We start from the raw sequence: 17,469 nt of genomic DNA, 5'->3' as shown, positions 1-17,469 counted from the left end.
ATCTTGACAATCTCAAAGCTCGCAATTAGTCTTTTGCAATCACCCGCTATAGTGTCGAGCTCCTGACTAATCTATCCTTGATGACTGCCTCTGAGTTTAATTCCACCACCACCTTGGCCGAACCTCTTGCTTGACTAGCCTTACTTCCTCTCTTAAATCCTAGAGTTTCGCGGGGAAGCTGTTAGTAACCCCGATGTTAATTGTAAACTCAAGAAGTCAACCCCCATAATGGTACTTAATCAAACATTCAAACCTTTTGCACTCGCTCAATTCGATGTTCTCTTTTTAGTCCCATTTATGTTTAATTTAACCCAACCTTCTTCTAGTAGCCTCCATCTCACCCATCGCATCCAACCCTTACCAAAGTTATCAAAGCTTCTGAGTAAGAGTTGAAGTCTTGTGTTAACCTGACAATCCTTCTAATCACCTCCGGTGTCTCTCTCCATTTGGGCAAGGTGAGCCATGTAACACGGTCTAATCAGAGGTTGTAATTGTCTATCTTGAAAGAGCAATTGTCCGAGATTTATGTATAAATTACATTGCATTTGTCTTGTTAGGACATTGAATGTCTCATTAAAACATGCATTGTACTCTCCTTGAACAATCAATACTATTCAAACACTATTTTATCTTCTTCAAACGTTACTTTTGGCTTTACATCCTTTGTCCTTTAATTATTTGGATTGCCCTACATTAATTTTCTCCATCAAATAATATGAATGTGGATAGCAATTTTCGAATCAAGTAAAAATAAATGTAATATGTTCAATTTAATGAAATTAAAATGTAAAGATCTGTTGCATGATAATTTTCAAAGCAATGTTCAAACATACCATTTTCATTTCATATAAATATTAAGATTACATGAAAAAAGGGGTTTAAAAAAAAAAAAAAAAAGAAGGAAGAAGCTAAAGACAAAGGATTTAAAAAAATTGAGATGAACCTAAAAAGGTGACATAAAAATGGACTGAAAATCAGAAATGATAAAAAGCTATGACCATCATACAGCAGAGCTGCTTGGGCTCCTGGACTTGTTATCTTCAGATGATGGCCGGTTGTCGAAATCCGGCTGCCGGATTTCCTCAATCATCCTCACAACTTCATCCATCTTAGGCCTCATTTCTGGCACCTTTCCGACACAGGCCATTGCAACCTGAAGCAACTGCACCATCTCGTCTTCCACGCTCTGATGATAGTTGATCAGTTCTGCATCAAACACCTCTGCAGTCCATTCCTCTCTAACAACGGACTGAACCCATTTTGGCAAATCCACCACCTCGTCCTGCGCTGCTGACTGCACTGGCGCTTTTCCTGTCAGCAGCTCGAGTAGGAGAACCCCGAGGCTGTAAACGTCTGATTTTTGGGTGGATTTCCTTGTTTCAATCACCTCAGGTGCTCGGTACCCTGCGCTTCTTGGTGGGATTGTGGTGAAGCCCATGAGTGGCGTGAGGCCAAAATCCGATATGCATCCGTTGAGGTCTTGAGTGAGGAGGACATTGGAAGATTTTATGTTGCCATGAGTTAGCCTTGCGCCAGGAACAGAGTGTATGTGGGCAACGCCCCTTGCAGCTCCCACTGCAATCTTCAACCTTGTATTCCAATCGAGTGCCATTCTTGATTCCCTGTTCCCTGTGATCATCAACATAGAAGCATGGCAATGAATGTTAATGTTGTTGGAAATAGAAAGTGTGTTTTAGCAGCATAAAATGGCAGATTTCTCCAGTTAGAGATTTGATACCATGCATCAGAGCAGACAAGCTGCCTCGAGCGACAAAATCATGAACCAGGAGTTTCTCATCCTTGGAGTAGTAATAAGCACGGAGAGCAACAACGTTAGGGTGATGACTTAATGTGCCAATGGTCTGCATTTGTTGTTCGAATTCTCTTTTGCCAACCACTACTTCCTTTAGCCGCTTCACGACTACTGTGACACCCTCCTCCAGTATGGCCTTATACGTTGTTCCATAACTCCCTTTTCCAAGTACTTCTGCTGAGGCTCTTAGTAAATCTTCAAGATCAAAATTGTGAGAACAGCCGTCGAAGAAAATCAGTTTATTCTTTTCAGCATCTTGTGTTCCGCTACTAAAATCCTCCTTCGGGGCAGTTCTTTCTGCATTAAGGTTCTTTCCCGTAGTAGCACCTTTTTTAGTATAAAACCCCTTCATACAACATAGGGCCATCACGAGAATGAAACCAAAGATGATTGCTGCAGTACTTCCAGCAGCAATGGCAATGATAGATCCACTACTTAACTTTGACTTCGCTTTTTGGTTTTCGGGAGCCTTTGGTGACAATGGCAGCTGACCTGGTGAACGAGGTGGTGGCTTGGAATTGGAATTCGTGGGAGAGGGAGATGGTAAAGGTGAAGGTGAAGGTGAAGGCAAAGGCGAAGGAGATGGAGAAGGCGAAGGAGAAGGTGAAGGTGCAATAGAATGGCATCGATTCAAGGGTGGCCCACATAGCAAAGAATTTCCTCCAAATGATGAAGAAGGGAACCTTTTAAGTGATGGTGGAATCGAGCCGTTAAGAAGGTTGTTGCTCAAGTTCAATTGCTTAAGATTTGGGAGGTTGAGATCAGGTATAGATCCCGTAAGAGAGTTATTTTCAAGGTTCAAACCAGTAAGGTGAGTCAAATTTTGAACTTTGACCGGAATGTTGCCTGTGAAGGAATTGAAGGAGAGATCAATGAAGTTGAACTCTGGAGAAAGAGTGGAAGGAATATCCCCAGAAAAGTTATTACGCTGGAGATAGATGTTTTGCAGTGAAGGAAGAGACAATACATCTGATGGAAGACTCCCGCTTAGAAGATTGGATCGCAGGCTGAGGGTTGTAAGCGCATCCAGTCTTCCTATCGTGTTTTCTGGTATAGGACCGCTAAATCCAACACCAGGAAGCCGGAGTTGAACCACACGAGTTCCATCTGCACTGCAAGTGACACCAACCCAAGAAGTACAGATCGAGGCCTTCATGCTCCAGTTCAGTCTCCTGCCATGCGGTGTTGCAGAAGCAAAGTCTAGAAGGGCTTGTCTGTCTGCCTTCAGGTCCGAGACAACTTCTTGGAAGAGGAGCACACATAAAAAGAGCGGAACGATAGAAAAAGATGTATACAGCTTCATCCTTTAGCAAATTCGGGACGATTCAGAACAGCACTTTCAACATTCCTTGTATTTACTCTTCTAGCAATAGGAGATTAACGTTGAGTTGTTGACCATTGTCATTCTTATCACCTAGAAACAGTGGTAACACTTCCGAGTCAAAATAAATATACAAAATGAAAAGTAAGTGATGCTTACTACTCAGAACAAATTAATATCTGAATCAATACAACATCGTAACAGACTTCAAAGTAACAAGACGAGAATGTTCCTAAGAAACACAGAAAAGAAAAAGAAAATATAAGATTTCACTGAATTCTCTTCTCATATCACTTTATTCACTTAGAGGACTTCTTGGAAAGTGGAAGACAAACACTGAAACATGAGACTGCTATGTATGAAACTATGAACAATACATTAAAGGAAACCGAGAAACAAATGAACAAAATAGATAACGCCACACATAGAGGCTGCTAGTCTTCCTGTTCTCATTAGAAGTAGTTGAGAGTCATTACCTCACATCACTGTCTAGGCCCAGACACTTCTCATCACAACATAAATGACAATTGAAAGAACAGCTAAGAGTTAGTACTATCATTCGCAAAACCAAATCATTTCAAAGCCGGAATTTTTGCTGAAACTCTTAGAAATGGTACTGTCAGTGATTATTCGATCAAGATGTAATCAAAACATTAATTTTCTTAAATTTAGAGACCTTGTTTTCAGTTCAAGTCCCCTACACCCAGCTAAACTACAAGACTATAACACTTTCTGGAAACATCCTTTTAAGATCATAATACTTCAAAGAAAGCAACAAAGTCAAACAATCTTGAAATGGTTCACATCTAACTCTGAATTGGGTCACATTGAATCCAAGATTCCCAGCACAACAATTTCAGCCTCTGTAAATGTTAGTACAACTCACCATTGGCAGCAAACACACACAATTCAAAATTCAAAACACAACCAAATTTCAGCTCAGAAACCATATGACAAACACCTTGAGTGCAATTCCTACAAAAGACTACCAAACAAACACATTCACATTATCACACAGTAGCATAATTCTAGAACCAGAAACATAAATTCAGAAAGGGCACCTTGGAAGAATGCAAGAAAATGCAGAGGGGGCAAGCAATGAGTGAGCTCAGCTAGCACATATGATCTTTAATACAGAAGGTGAGGTGAATCCATGGGAGCTTAATAGTAGAGAGGAGAGAGTGAGAAAAAGGCGGAGTCTTGCGCTTTACATTTCTTCCCTAACTTCACTTCCCATTCCAACGGCATTTTGGTTTCTTTTCTCCCTTTGGAATCAGAAGAAAAACCAAAGAAAGAAAGAAAGAAAGATTCTTCAGCGGGACAAGAAACCTTTTTTCCTCTTTCTCTCTGAGAAGTAGCCGGTGGTGGTTTAGAATGGAGAAGAGAAAAAATGTTTTGTCTGGTCCAATGGTCCAGCTTCTGCGTGAAGCAAACGAAAGCTGTAAATGTGACGCGAATCTCAATGCCCCATTTACAGATTTGGAGAGAACTATGTATGATCAGGAAGAAAGTCTACGTTGGAGAGAAGAAGTATGATCAACAATGAGCAAGGGGGGTTGTTCACCTGAATTTTCATGTTAATCAATCCCAACTTTCAATTACTTTAATGTTTACCGTATACTGAACACTTAATTTAAATTCAATGGGTACATTTTTACTCAGCACCCCGACACGAAACAAATCTCGTCTATTCCTTGACGGAAAAAAAATTACTAGAAATATTGATTTTATTGTTTGGTTGAAATATTGATTCTGTTGTTTGGTTGAAATTGAGAGGGTAATGAATAATGAGTATAAAGATTAAAATGTTCTTACATAATGATAATGATTATAAAAGTAATAAGGATAAAATTGTCCAATCATGTGATACATTTTTCCCAACTTCCGTAGAAAAAAAATACAACCCCCTCTCCTTGGAAAACATTTTCCTCAAAACTAAATAAAATATTTTCATGTGAAAAAAGTTTTTCATGAACCAAACGGAAGACCATTTTCCTTAGAAAACTTTTTTCCGTCCAATCAAATATGCTCTAAAGATTATAGATTTTTTAGATTACTCATTGTTGATGGCTCAAACAAAATAAAAAATAAAAAATAGATCGTTCCCGCTAGAATTATACTTGTAACATTATGGTTACCAAGTTAATAACATGATCAACTTGATTAGGGTTACCCCTAGTATCATGATTTTGTTATAAAAATAAAAATAATATATGAGAAAGTATTTAAATTTAGTCCAAAAAAATGTTTCAATTGTTTAGATTTTAAATTTAAATAAAAATTAATTAAAACAAACTTTAAAATGCCATGCAAAGCATTTTTACATGCATTAATCAATTGTACTTTGTGCTATGAAAGTTGTACTTAAAACATAAGGTTTAACAAAGAATTAAGTATCATCTTTTAAATGTTAAAATGCCACACTTAAAAATCTCCATAAATTGATTTATTTGTTTATAATTATTTACCGAGTAAGATCTTAAGATATTTTTTTATTTAAAACGAATAGTTGTCATTTTTTTCGTAAATGAAAGAAGTTTAGATGAATGTTGAGAATATTTTAGGGAGAATGATGTAAACTTGTGGAGAATAAACTAAGGCGTTGACCAAAGAAATGGGATTGGCAGGTGGGTTTGTTGGGACTTTAATTGGGTTATGTTATGCGTTTGTCCTTTTCTCTCTCACCTAAACCAAACAAATCCGTACTACAGTTTGTCGGCTCAGGAAACAGAGCCCGGAACTTCTTCTTCTTCTCTTATTTTTTATTTAAAAAAACAAAACTAGACTTCATTAAAAATATCAAAGATTAATGCATTATAGATAAAATACGGAGGGTTAGAAGATCATTTCACACCACCAGACAAAGAAATGGATTTTCAAGCTAATAAATGGACAACCCTGTTCGCTGATTGTTTAACAAAAGAAATATCGCAATATCTAAACTGACACAAAATATCTTTAATATCAAGCAAAAGTAAATCAAAAGAGGAAACACTTCTAGAATCCAAAATATCTTTAATATCAAGCAAAAATAAGCAAAAGTAAATGGAGTTCAGACCCTGCACAGAAGAAGTGAATTTGGAGCCTGAACTTCTAGAACCCAAAATGTGGGTGCTTTATATATCATTTTTACTTTTTGTTAATGATTTAACATGATATATTTTAATTGATTAAAAAATGAAATGATTTTGATTCCTTCTCTTTTCTCATAATTGGATGACTAATAGCGTCATTATTATTATTATTATTATTTTTTATAATAAAGTGAATGTTGTCAAAACATGCAACTTCAATAGAGTTTTGATTAGTTTGTAAACTCATGTTGAGTTGACTTTATTAAAGTAAATAAAATAGTAAGGAGAAATTTGGTGTAATATATTTATATATGTAAATGATGTTAACGTTGTGTGGAAACTTAACATGTTTGATCAATTGCGACAAGAAAGTGCAATGGTGATATAATAACGTATAATTTCACGATTGGATAGAAAAATAATTATTTTTGTTGGATAATGAAAAATATGCAGTCACTAACTAGTGTAATAGGTAAGTATAATAGCTTGTAAATTATTTAAAAGAAATTATATTAAAAAAATTATGTGTGAAGAGTTGAAGACAGACTTGATTGAGAGGCAATTGGCATGGCAGGAATCTTTGGAATAAAGATAATCCATAATGGGATTGGTGATGTGTAGTGTGGCTAATCAAACAAATCCATTTCTGCATGCGCTATTAATTAAATTACTTCACATAATATAATAATGTTTGACCTCAGCTCAGATCAGTTGGCTGAAAGCTTTTCAAATACTTGCTCCTATAAGCTATTATAAAATGAGTCTCTGAACTTGGCTCATTTTGAGGGACTTTTTTTATTTTTTTTATTTTTTTTTATTTTATCTTCTCTTCTCCTTCTCCAATGCATTCCAACAATCCAAAATAGAGAGAATTAACTTGGATATGTTGGGTAATGGTGAATAAACCTAAATATATAAAAATTTTGGTACTTTCTGCTTCTGTGTTGTTAGTTTTAGAAGAAATTATATTACTTATATTTCTTATTTTTTTAATCACTTGATATAACCAAAATACTCTAATCACTTGATGAAAAATGTAAAAGTATTACATTTGTTTTCACAAGTATTATAATTTCTCTTATAAGTAACAAATACTTTAATTTATTTCTAATTAATATTATATTTTTCAGTATAAGTATTATATTTTCATATTAATCCGACCCATCTTACAGATAAGAATTCGTGAGACGGTCTCACAAAAGTGAACCTTAAATATATGAATATTACGGAGTATTATATAAGTAGTCATATATTATCCACATGCATTCCAGTAATAGCACATGCCCAGCTTTTGATCCATTACTTCACCATTTCTACTGAATTTACCTTAATTTAATAATTTGCGACATTAATAATGGTCCGTTATATAATAATGAATTTTTAATAAAATTTTATAAGTTTGAATCTCAATCTTAAGGTCTCTCATCATTCCAATCAATATACCCTAAATTGTGGTTCACCTTGTACACATAATGTTCATTTTAGTATATTGAATGTTTATTATTTAAAGATTCATTTTTTGTGTACTAAATGTCCAGTATTTGTTATACTATCTAAAATGAACATTTATTCATAGTTCACGTTGCAATATGGACCATGGTCTATAGTACAATTTGCCTCACCCTTAACTTCTTACCCTAAAGTCTGATGAAAGTTATAAATTACGAGATGTATCTCAAATGACCTATAGGCTCCCAAATGTTTGTACACTAATGTCAACAACAAGGTCAATTCAAATACATATGCACACATTTTATAATACACGTTCTATTTCAAAATGAAAGTTCGTTAATTTGAAGTTATTGTACTATTTCACCTATTCATTTTTAATTAGCAAACTTAGGCATATAACTAAAGATGTTTTGATTTTCAAGAGAGTCCATAACCGTTATCTGAATGTGTGATTTGGATAAAACACGCCTTATGATTATAACTAGTAAAAGACGGTAAAGAAATAAACCAGTCTAAGTTGTTTATAGTTAATTAACTCAAATCGTAAAGGTTAATAGAACCCTAACTAGATAGAGTCGGAACATATAACCAAAGCTCTAGCTAGTTTTATAATGCGACCACCATGAACCTGCACCTTCAATTCAGATGCGGTATCACACCAGGATTAGTTTGTCAGTGGTCCATTTTTCCACATGTTGCACTTAAATTTGTATTGGTACGACCCTAATATTAGTTCTCACTCACATACTGCTTTGCTTATTTATTTCAGAGTTGGCATCTCCGTTCACCACATCCATTTAATGCATTTTTGGTTATTTGACAAAGATACGCCCATTAGCGTTTGGTCATTATGATAGTTTCATTATGATAGTTTTAAAGTGTGATGTTAGCTGCTATGCACAATAAAAAATAAAGTTACTAATTTTTTATTAAGTTTGTTTTTATTTGAAATATTATTATTGACGAGTTTAGTCAATCCAATGTACTTAAGATTAATTATTTGAACTCTCGAAGAAAGTGATAAAAGTAGAGAAACAAGATGTGGCCTTACGTGGTTTGTTAGTATTGTTAATCTCAAGGTGTGTAACTATGTACATTTAAAATATCATTTCTCATTACACTTTATGCAATGAAAACATGGTCATTTTGGAAGGGAAAAAAAAAGCCTACATAGCATTGGTAGTGGATATGAACTTGTGATATATAGTTCGGTTTTCTCACAGACATTAGGGGTTTAGTTTTTTGTTGTGTAAAAGTGTACAATTTGGTGTTAAATCTCAAGCCTAGATTGGCTCAATGTCCCACGAAGCTGAAAAATCTAGGTTATTAAAAAAAAAAAACTAGGAAAAAAGGATAAAAGGTGAAACTTTAGGTCACTTCCACAATATCTATATGATTCACTTAACACATTTAATTTTCATTTATGTGTTCACTGTTCAGGCAGCAAATCAAATTTTGAAAAATAGATAAAATAAATAAAAAATAATGCATGGAGCACCAATGAACTTATGTTACAAATGGTCGAAAGGTTCAGGGAGAGGTTCGAATCCGTTCTCAAAAATGGTACCATCAAGCTTATCGTCAATGCTGTGCAGCCAGTTAGTGTTCTTGACATCCTCTTTGAGTAGAATCATGTCGTAACGACAACTCTCATAGATGTCAGTATCTGTCAATCTTGCTGAGAATCGAGATCTGTCGTCTTCACTCCCATTTTCAGAAGACCTACTAATATAACTTCCATTTTCAGATGTAGGGCCATTGTTGCTGAAGTTCATATTCCCATTCAGAGATGCTGGGGAACTTGCACTGTGACTATGACTTTTAGCACCATTTGATCGAATGCTGTGAGGGAAACGGATTGAGCCTGAAAGCGGGCGAGCACCATTAGAGCCATTTCTTATATCCTGCAAAAGAAAGATCATCTAGTGGTTAAGTACACCAGTAAGAAGAAAATTTGTCCATTTGGATAAAAAAAAATTGTCAACTTTCAAAACTCATTCCTAAAAATTTAGTTGCTTTATGAAGATCTGACAACAGCATGCAGCTGGTAAATGGCTATTATGAATCTTTTATTAAATGGGATATAATCATTGAGAGAAGTAAAGCAAGATAGTTACTGATAAAAGCAGCAATGACACTCGTGAATGAATCAGTAGGATTAAGACAAACTTGAAAATATAAATGAATGAGTAACGACACTGAAACATAACACTTAATTAGGATCAGTTTAGGCCCATGGACTGAGAACAGAAACACAAACCAATATCTTTGAAACAACATTGCATGAGGAAAAAAGTTTATTCTTACCATGTGTTTGATAGCCATATCAAGAGATTTCTTTGAGATATTCCTCCCAAATCCCATGTTTTCTGTAGGTGTCTTTATAGATTTCCTTGTAGTCAACTCCAAGGGAAATGAAGCTCTGCGAGAATCAAGTGTATCAGCCACATGCCCGTTTGAAAGCCCCCGCCCACTAGCAGAGGATTCTGTGAGTCTTCCCCTGCTAACAGGTGATGGTTGCCGCCTAGGCAAAGTTCCAGCAATTGGAGTGTCCATATTAGCCTTGACAGAGACAGCAGCACCAGGCCTGGACCTACCAGCAGACAGTGGTCTGTTTGGCAGTGTTGTTCTCAAATTTGATGGTGTTTCAAGTGGAAAATCAGGTGGAACTATAGGTTGAGGTGTTCGCCTAACTGGTGGATCAGGTGAGCTTGGACGAGATATCGAAGCCACAGTTCTCCCACTGGTGACAGCACGTCTAGAGGATGCAGATATTACAGGAGATTGAGATATTGAAGGTGCTGTATTCCTTCGAGTAGGTGTCGAAGCCCTTGATGTAGACCGAGGAGAGGGGGAACTCAAATTTGCAGGAATTTGAGGCCTAGAACTTGGAGTAGAAGGTCTTGAGTTTTGAGATGGTCTAGAAGTTGTGTTTGGAGCTGGAGAGGCCTTAGAAGGGGTTGAAGGCCTTGATAATGTTGGGCGCGAAGTGGGGGTGGAATTTCTTGCTGAAGATGAAGAGCGGCTTGAAGGGGTAGAGGACCGAATATAGGATGACACAGAAGCAGAGCTCGTGTTTAGAATATTAGTTGATTTATTTGAGTAAGTACTAAACTGGGTGCTAGAGACAGAGGAACGAGTTACTGAACTGCTGCGTGCTGGTCTTGCATTATGGTTGCTCTCTGAATGTGAAACTGAAAGCTGAAATGAAATGATTTTTACGAAATAAGATGTCAATTTATTGGATCCAAAATTTAGTGATTTTAGTCATTTAATATGATCCATATATAATTTTTTTTGCTGAAATAACTAAATCCGTATTTGAATAAACAGAAAACCAACCCTTGAAGCCTTAGTTGTGGAGACTGATCTGGCCAAGGAGCTGCTTCTTGGAGCTACTTGGACCCGTTGAGGTTCATTTCCGATCAATGAAGGAACTAGAGGAGTCTCTGGAGGAGTTAGAAGCCTATTGGTATAAAAAAGATGAGTTATAGGTCAACAATGTCTAGTTATTCAATTCAAAAACTAGACTATCCCAAATCAAATACAGCTATTATGATCAATTTTACCAAGTACCAGGTAAAAGCAAACTGATTTTAGCTACTAATGTAATTTTCTGCACAATTTTAGAACTTAGAAAATTACTATGCTGGCAATTGAAAGCCAAACAAGAGTGATGCATGTCACTGAAAAATGAACAGGATAGAGCATGTTCTTGAACAAGACTCCCCGTATTTGAAGGTTAGGTTAGGGGACCATTAGCTATTTCACTATGCTAAGCAAAGGATTCAGAAACTTAGCAAAGTAAAAATTCGCCTGAATCATAATTTAGAATGATTGAAGAACCAAAACAACAACCTTCATTGTCAATATTGAATTAGCACCGATGGAACAACATATAAATAGATTTTTGTTTCAGTAATAGCATACTAGCATAACATTTATGGAGGTTGATCTGATTTTCAAAGATGAAGACAAGCTGGCAAAATAATAGATCTTCAACTCTTACCAATCATAATCATGCTTTCCTCCCTCAGTAGATGATAACAGATCATCCAATCCATTCCTCCCCAACTTTACTGATCCAACTGAAAGTCTTCCCGGTTTAACGGAAACTGTTATCATTAAGCAGCCGAGAGATATCAAAAATCAAAACTAAACCACACAATACTAAATGTTCTAAATATGCAGCAGTAAAAAGTCTCATTATATGAACTGGAATTTCAACCAAGCCGTGAAAATATTAAGCCTTCGTCACTGCATCACTGAATGCAGCGACGCCGTTTTGCCTCATTATTGGGTAGCATTGCGTCTCTGTTTTAGAGTTATGACATGTAGATGTAAATCAGAAACCAGGAAGATCACGATGTAGTTCGATCAGCTGAAGCTAATACATACTCCGTACACAGTAACGCACGCGATAAATATATACAAGAGCATAGAAAGGTACCGTCGGACTCGTCGGAGTTGACAACGGAGACGCTGCGGCGAGTTCTGGAGAAGAGATCCAAGGAGTCATCGGAGAGGTCTTTGTTGGAGGCTCCATTGACGCTCAGGCCACGCCGGAGCTGCGCTGCCACCGGAAAACTCTTCCCGCCTCCGATCATAGAGTCCCTAAAGCTCCGATTCATCTCGTATCAATCACCGGCGGTAATCACTCCAGCATTATGAGTAATAGAAGAATTGGTGAGGCTCGGCTAGTGCGACGAACCGACTGTGAAGCCCGAGTCTCCGGCGAGGTAGTAGATTGGATCTGTGAGAATGAGAAAAATGTGAGAGAGCTTGGAAAGACGGAGGTGAAGGAGGCAAAAGCATGTTACGCATACTAAACAAACTGACAGGCAGGTAAGGAAGACAACTCTCTTTCTCTCTCTTCCCTCATCTTCTACGGAGTATTTCTTGGGTTTAATTCACGCAAGGTAATATTATGAGATAATTTTATTTTTTTATTCTAGTCTAGATTTATATGTCTCTATTTCATTTTTTTTATTTATTTTTAAACATTTATTATTGATTCTAATATTATTGTTACATGATATTTTGTATTCTTCATTAACAAATCTATTTAAATAGCTTTAAATATGTGTACATTTTAGTCTATTCAGTTAGTGTTAATTTTTTTTAGTCCTATATTTATATGTGCTATTTTACTGTTGTGGAGGTTTTGTTGCGGATGGGTGGATTGCAATTGAAGAAGAAATGTGACTCTAGCCGTAAATTAAAGATTTTTTCAAAAAAAATAAAAATTAAAAAATATAATAGGTCAATCTACTTTGTATAAAAAAGGTTGAAATATCCTCATATTTAACGTTATTTAATTTAAACAGGTTTGTTGACGGAAGATAAAAATGATCATGCCACAATAATACTAGGACCTTTAAGGAATGCTATGAAAGAAAAAGGTTTAAAAGTGGAATGACACTTATAAAAATTTAGGACAAAAATGAAATTAACTCTAATATTATTTTGTGTTTATTTTATTTTTTTACGTGACATTAATGTTAATTATCATACATCAATAGGATTGTAGATGAGTAAATCACGATGACCAATGTCCTTGAGAGTTTGAGTTCTTACTTACAATAACACTTAAGAACAAATTGAACTATTCGTACCGGCTCGCATTACCCTAGTAATGTTATGTTACTCCACCCTAGTAATGTTATGTTACTTGGAGTAAATGACCCTTTATGGTAAGTGTTTATTTCAATGTCGAGTACAAATATCTATAGCTAAAGCAACAATGTAACAGTATAAATAATCCAAGTTTAAAGTAAAAATTTAATTAGAATATGATATTTAATGAAAATCAAATAATAATGTAAGCGGGTATCAGTATTATTGTTACGAGTTTAGTTCAATATTCAAGTACAAATGTCTGTCATTAAAGTATTATAGCAAAATAAGAGTGCAAATGCAAAGAATTGAACTTCACTAATGACTACAATGTAAATAACTACTCCTTACTATTTATACTAATATTCTTCTGAAATACTAAGGCATATTCGAACACAATCATAAAATTAGCTTAATATCCAATGGGTAGCTCAAGTGACAAGTGAACTCTCTTGGTGAGAAAGAATTTCGGGAGAACCTGGGTTCGATTCCCACAAGTAACGATTCCCCATTGACCACCTCGCATACCTCCCGGAGCGAATGTGGTGATGACTCCTACCTTAGGTTTCTTCAACATTAAATGCTATCTAGCACGTGATGGCAATACATGCATCCTATATAAAAATACAAAGTGTATGTAACGTTCTTGAGTTAGTAGGGTGGAGATTAGACTCCCATCAATACCATCTTGAAATTAGGGCTTTACAGTTTAGAGTTTGGGCCATTGAACTTCCCAAATTAGCAAAAGTATGGAGATGAATACCTTGTGCGGATTTTCCACTCCTATATGTAGCTAAAAAGAAAAATAAACGACATGAACTCACTTGAATGTTGTTCGAGCGATTCGTAATTTATCTCTTTCAACGATTTTTAGATCGGGATCTTGAGATATTAGAATTAGATGGCCTAAAATTAGTGTAGCTTAAGGTCATGATGGGTTGAAACGAACAATCGTTGTCGCGACCACAATTCAATCTTTGTGGGCTACCGGCGGTGTGATACGATAATAATGCTGCGCGCCGTACGTGCGTATGCGTGCGACGTTTCAAAATTACCACAGTCCATTTACTATCTACTTTAACTACATACCTATAATATGCCATCTTAAATATAGACTTCACTGTGCACTTCGCAAAGGTACGTACTGCTACTTAAAATTCAAGGACAGATACAAGTATACAATCCCTCTGCGGCTCCCACACAATTCTTAACAAGAGTAATTTGAAATAAATTTTTACCGTATTGTCGTATTGAAATTGTTATTCATATTAGTAACTGATACAACCAAACATGGTATACTTAATTATATATGATCTAAGTATTATTGACACAATAAAAAATTCATAACCAATTGTTTGGTTTGTGAGAAAGAGTTGAGAATAAACTGAAGAGTAAATTTCACTTTTAGTTTTCGACTGTTGTTACATTTAGTCATATTTTTTAATTTTGTCATATTGCATCCATGACTTTGAACAAATTTCACTTTTAGTCCTCGACTGTTGTGACATTATCACATTTAGTCATATTCTTTTAATTTTATCATGTTACATTCATGACTTTTATTTAATTGCCACCATTAGTCTTCCGTTAAGAATTTCATTAATTTACTGTTTGAATTGACAAATAACAAAGGAAAAAATCATTACACATATATAATTACGAGCATTAAATATAATTAAGTGAACATGGTCAAATAAACTTACAAATTTTTATTAAAAAAATCAATTAACCCCTTAAATTTTTAAATGTTGCAATTAAATATATCAACATATTATTTTAGTACATCAACGCCAAAAGACGGGTTATTCTCTGTAATATCTGGTTATTATGATTCATGTGCGATTCAATTCTAATGTGCCCTAAATGAACCTCCTACAATTGTCTTGTCTTTCTTTAGCATACATCAGGTAGTAATTTCAAATTTTTTTCGTCACAAAAGAAAAAAAATGATTATTTAAAAAGTTGTGTAAGTGAGATCTCTCATTTAAATATTTAATCAAGGTGGTTGGATCAAGGCTTAACTAATATTTTGCCCCAATTAGTTGACGTGCCGCCGAAGTCTTCCATCAATTGCGCCGCGTTACAAACCATTCAAATTAGAATCTGTAATAATTCTAGACTCCTCAAATATATTTATCATTTTTTTTCTCTAAATAATTGTACTTTTGTAATTTAATTAACTCATGTTGAGATTAATATTTATTTATTACGATTTACATTAATTATAATAAAATTTAAAAAAATAATTTTTGGAACATAGTGTTGAGGAGAAGTTAATGCATTTTTGGTACGTCATAACTTAATAAACAAATTTCAAACCAAGAAATAAAAAGTATAGTCAATATATACCTCATCCTAACCAAGAATGATTTAAGAGCATCCTCAATAGATATAAATTTTGAGGAGTTTTTGCATGTGTAATTAAGAAAAAAAATATATGAGAGAGAGTAGTGATAGAAGAAGAAGAAGAAAAAAAAGAGGAAATTATGCGCCTATCGGGCGCGTAGAGTGCACACACCCGGTTGGGCACTTTTAGTGCACTTTATGCGACAAAACAACTACCTTTTCAACTTCGACGGGACCCACTATGTAGATAAAAATCAAGTCTTCCTTCTAAAACCCCAAATCCTCTCTCTCCTCCACATGTGTATCAAAACCTGCAAAAACCCACCCCTCCCATGTGAGGGTGCAAATCGGGTGCCACTAGATCACAAGGTCTTTGACATCAACACTGCTAATTAATCTCATATTTTCGACCACCCAAAAATGGTCGAAACCTGATTATTTTTTGTCAACAACCACACTTTCAATCAGCTTTTGACAAAAAAATGACATAATGAAATCCAAAAAATTCTTTATCAATAATACTGATCACCACATAACTATTAGCACTATTATTTATAATGTTATTATTACTGTATAATGATTATATTTGTGCCCATTATGAAACAATTAGTCATAATCTCATAATCATTTAATTTGTTACATAATTTGTCTGGTCAAAAGGCTACTAGGTAATTAAGCAGCACTACACACACATGCATGTACATACCAAATTAATAATTAATATATACTGAGTACCAAATCTGATTATTTTTCTTTGTTAGGTTGCAAGTGCTACCTAGTTAACTACCATGATCTTTTGGATAATCCATAAAATATTGTGCATAAAATGGTAGGTCAAACTCATAAAAAAATAATAAGCTAAGTTTGCTACAAGAGTTGAATAGTTGATTATGAATTTATGAGAATATGATGTCTAAACCTTTTTTTTTTTTACATAGATAACTCGAGTTCAATTCTTAACAAGACAATAAGATGTGTTAACACAAAGAACCTAAGTTGAGATCACAGACTTGGCGGTTTGTAATGCCATGGAAAGCCGAGAGATAGGCATTTTGCACGTGCTGGTACCATAGGTGAGAAATAAGAATTAATTCTGGGCGTTCATCTTGAAGTGTTTGATGGCTGAGATTTTGTCCTTCCTTTGTCCTTTATATTGTTATTATTAATTATTGGGGTGTTTAATGTAATTTTGCATATGTTTTATTTTTTGTCTCGGATTTTATTGCACCAGTGTTAATCGACGGTGTAACATTTTCGGGTGTATATTACCTTAGCTAAGCTAAACTTAACCGGTTTGATTAATTGTTGTAAGAGTGCATATATTAATTAATTAGCAGGAGTGCAGGACAATTAAGCTAGGCATCATTATCATCAATAATTTAATTCATGAAATAGGGTTGTATAGTTTTAATTGATTAAGTTATGACATTCAACTACGTACTAGCCATTCCTCATTAATACACACATACATATATGTGTGTGTATCCCCACTTGATCAATATTAGCCACCACTATACCATCCAAAAATTCCTTTGAAGCCAAGGTAATCAATCACACCTTTTATTTATTTTTTTTTAAAAAAAAATATTTTTAATTTTGTAAAGGTCTCAACTCACATGTTTAAATGCGGATAGTAAAGAAGAGATGCATTAATCCATGCACAGGATAGTGAAAGAGATATGACAACCAATAATGAGTATAGTGGCTTGTGATGGTAGGCCTCATCCACTCTTCCTTCACATGATTCCTATGGACTTCAATAATATTCTATTTTTAGTTTTTTACATTATTAATTATTCTCTTTTCTTTTGTGTGTGTGAACTTAAAAAAAAAAAAAAAAAAAAAAA

At 34.9% G+C, this 17,469-nt stretch overlaps 2 protein-coding genes across 3 annotated transcripts; both read right to left on the bottom strand.

The window, feature by feature from the left end:
- Positions 1-820: 820 nt before the first annotated feature.
- Positions 821-4,672, bottom strand: LOC116007592 (probable inactive receptor kinase At5g58300). Its single transcript, XM_031248307.1, has 3 exons — positions 4,196-4,672; positions 1,739-3,227; positions 821-1,629 (listed from the first exon to the last, which is right to left on the bottom strand). The coding sequence occupies exons 2-3, from the start codon at positions 3,114-3,116 to the stop codon at positions 1,001-1,003; spliced, it is 2,007 nt and encodes a 668-aa protein (XP_031104167.1). The 5' UTR covers positions 3,117-3,227; positions 4,196-4,672; the 3' UTR covers positions 821-1,000.
- Positions 4,673-9,027: 4,355 nt separating this feature from the next.
- Positions 9,028-12,571, bottom strand: LOC116006081 (mucin-5AC-like). 2 transcript variants are annotated; one of them, XM_031246347.1, is made up of 6 exons: positions 12,500-12,571; positions 12,111-12,413; positions 11,670-11,775; positions 11,003-11,126; positions 9,968-10,861; positions 9,028-9,564 (listed from the first exon to the last, which is right to left on the bottom strand). In XM_031246347.1, the coding sequence occupies exons 2-6, from the start codon at positions 12,289-12,291 to the stop codon at positions 9,172-9,174; spliced, it is 1,698 nt and encodes a 565-aa protein (XP_031102207.1). In that variant the 5' UTR covers positions 12,292-12,413; positions 12,500-12,571; the 3' UTR covers positions 9,028-9,171. The 2 variants fall into 2 exon arrangements, with proteins under 2 accessions (XP_031102207.1, XP_031102206.1); XM_031246346.1 differs by lacking the exon at positions 12,500-12,571 and having other exon boundaries at positions 12,111-12,490.
- Positions 12,572-17,469: the final 4,898 nt, after the last annotated feature.

Source organism: Ipomoea triloba, chromosome 15, assembly GCF_003576645.1.
Source record: "Ipomoea triloba cultivar NCNSP0323 chromosome 15, ASM357664v1".
In the NCBI taxonomy this organism is placed as follows: domain Eukaryota; kingdom Viridiplantae; phylum Streptophyta; class Magnoliopsida; order Solanales; family Convolvulaceae; genus Ipomoea; species Ipomoea triloba.
Note: the sequence above shows the minus strand (reverse complement) of the source record. Positions and strands in the feature narration are given on the sequence as shown.

Bases quoted from the DNA above. Each gene is read 5' to 3' on its own strand.
- LOC116007592 (XM_031248307.1), bottom strand. From the start codon at position 3,116: ATGAAGCTGTATACATCTTTTTCTATCGTTCCGCTCTTTTTATGTGTG. The intron at 1,630-1,738 runs GTATCAAATCTC...TGATGATCACAG, and splicing joins CTTGTCTGCTCTGATGCATG to GGAACAGGGAATCAAGAATG.
- LOC116006081 (XM_031246347.1), bottom strand. From the start codon at position 12,291: ATGAATCGGAGCTTTAGGGACTCTATGATCGGAGGCGGGAAGAGTTTT. The intron at 11,776-12,110 runs GTACCTTTCTAT...TAATGATAACAG, and splicing joins CAACTCCGACGAGTCCGACG to TTTCCGTTAAACCGGGAAGA. The intron at 9,565-9,967 runs GTAAGAATAAAC...TTTCTTTTGCAG, and splicing joins ATATGGCTATCAAACACATG to GATATAAGAAATGGCTCTAA.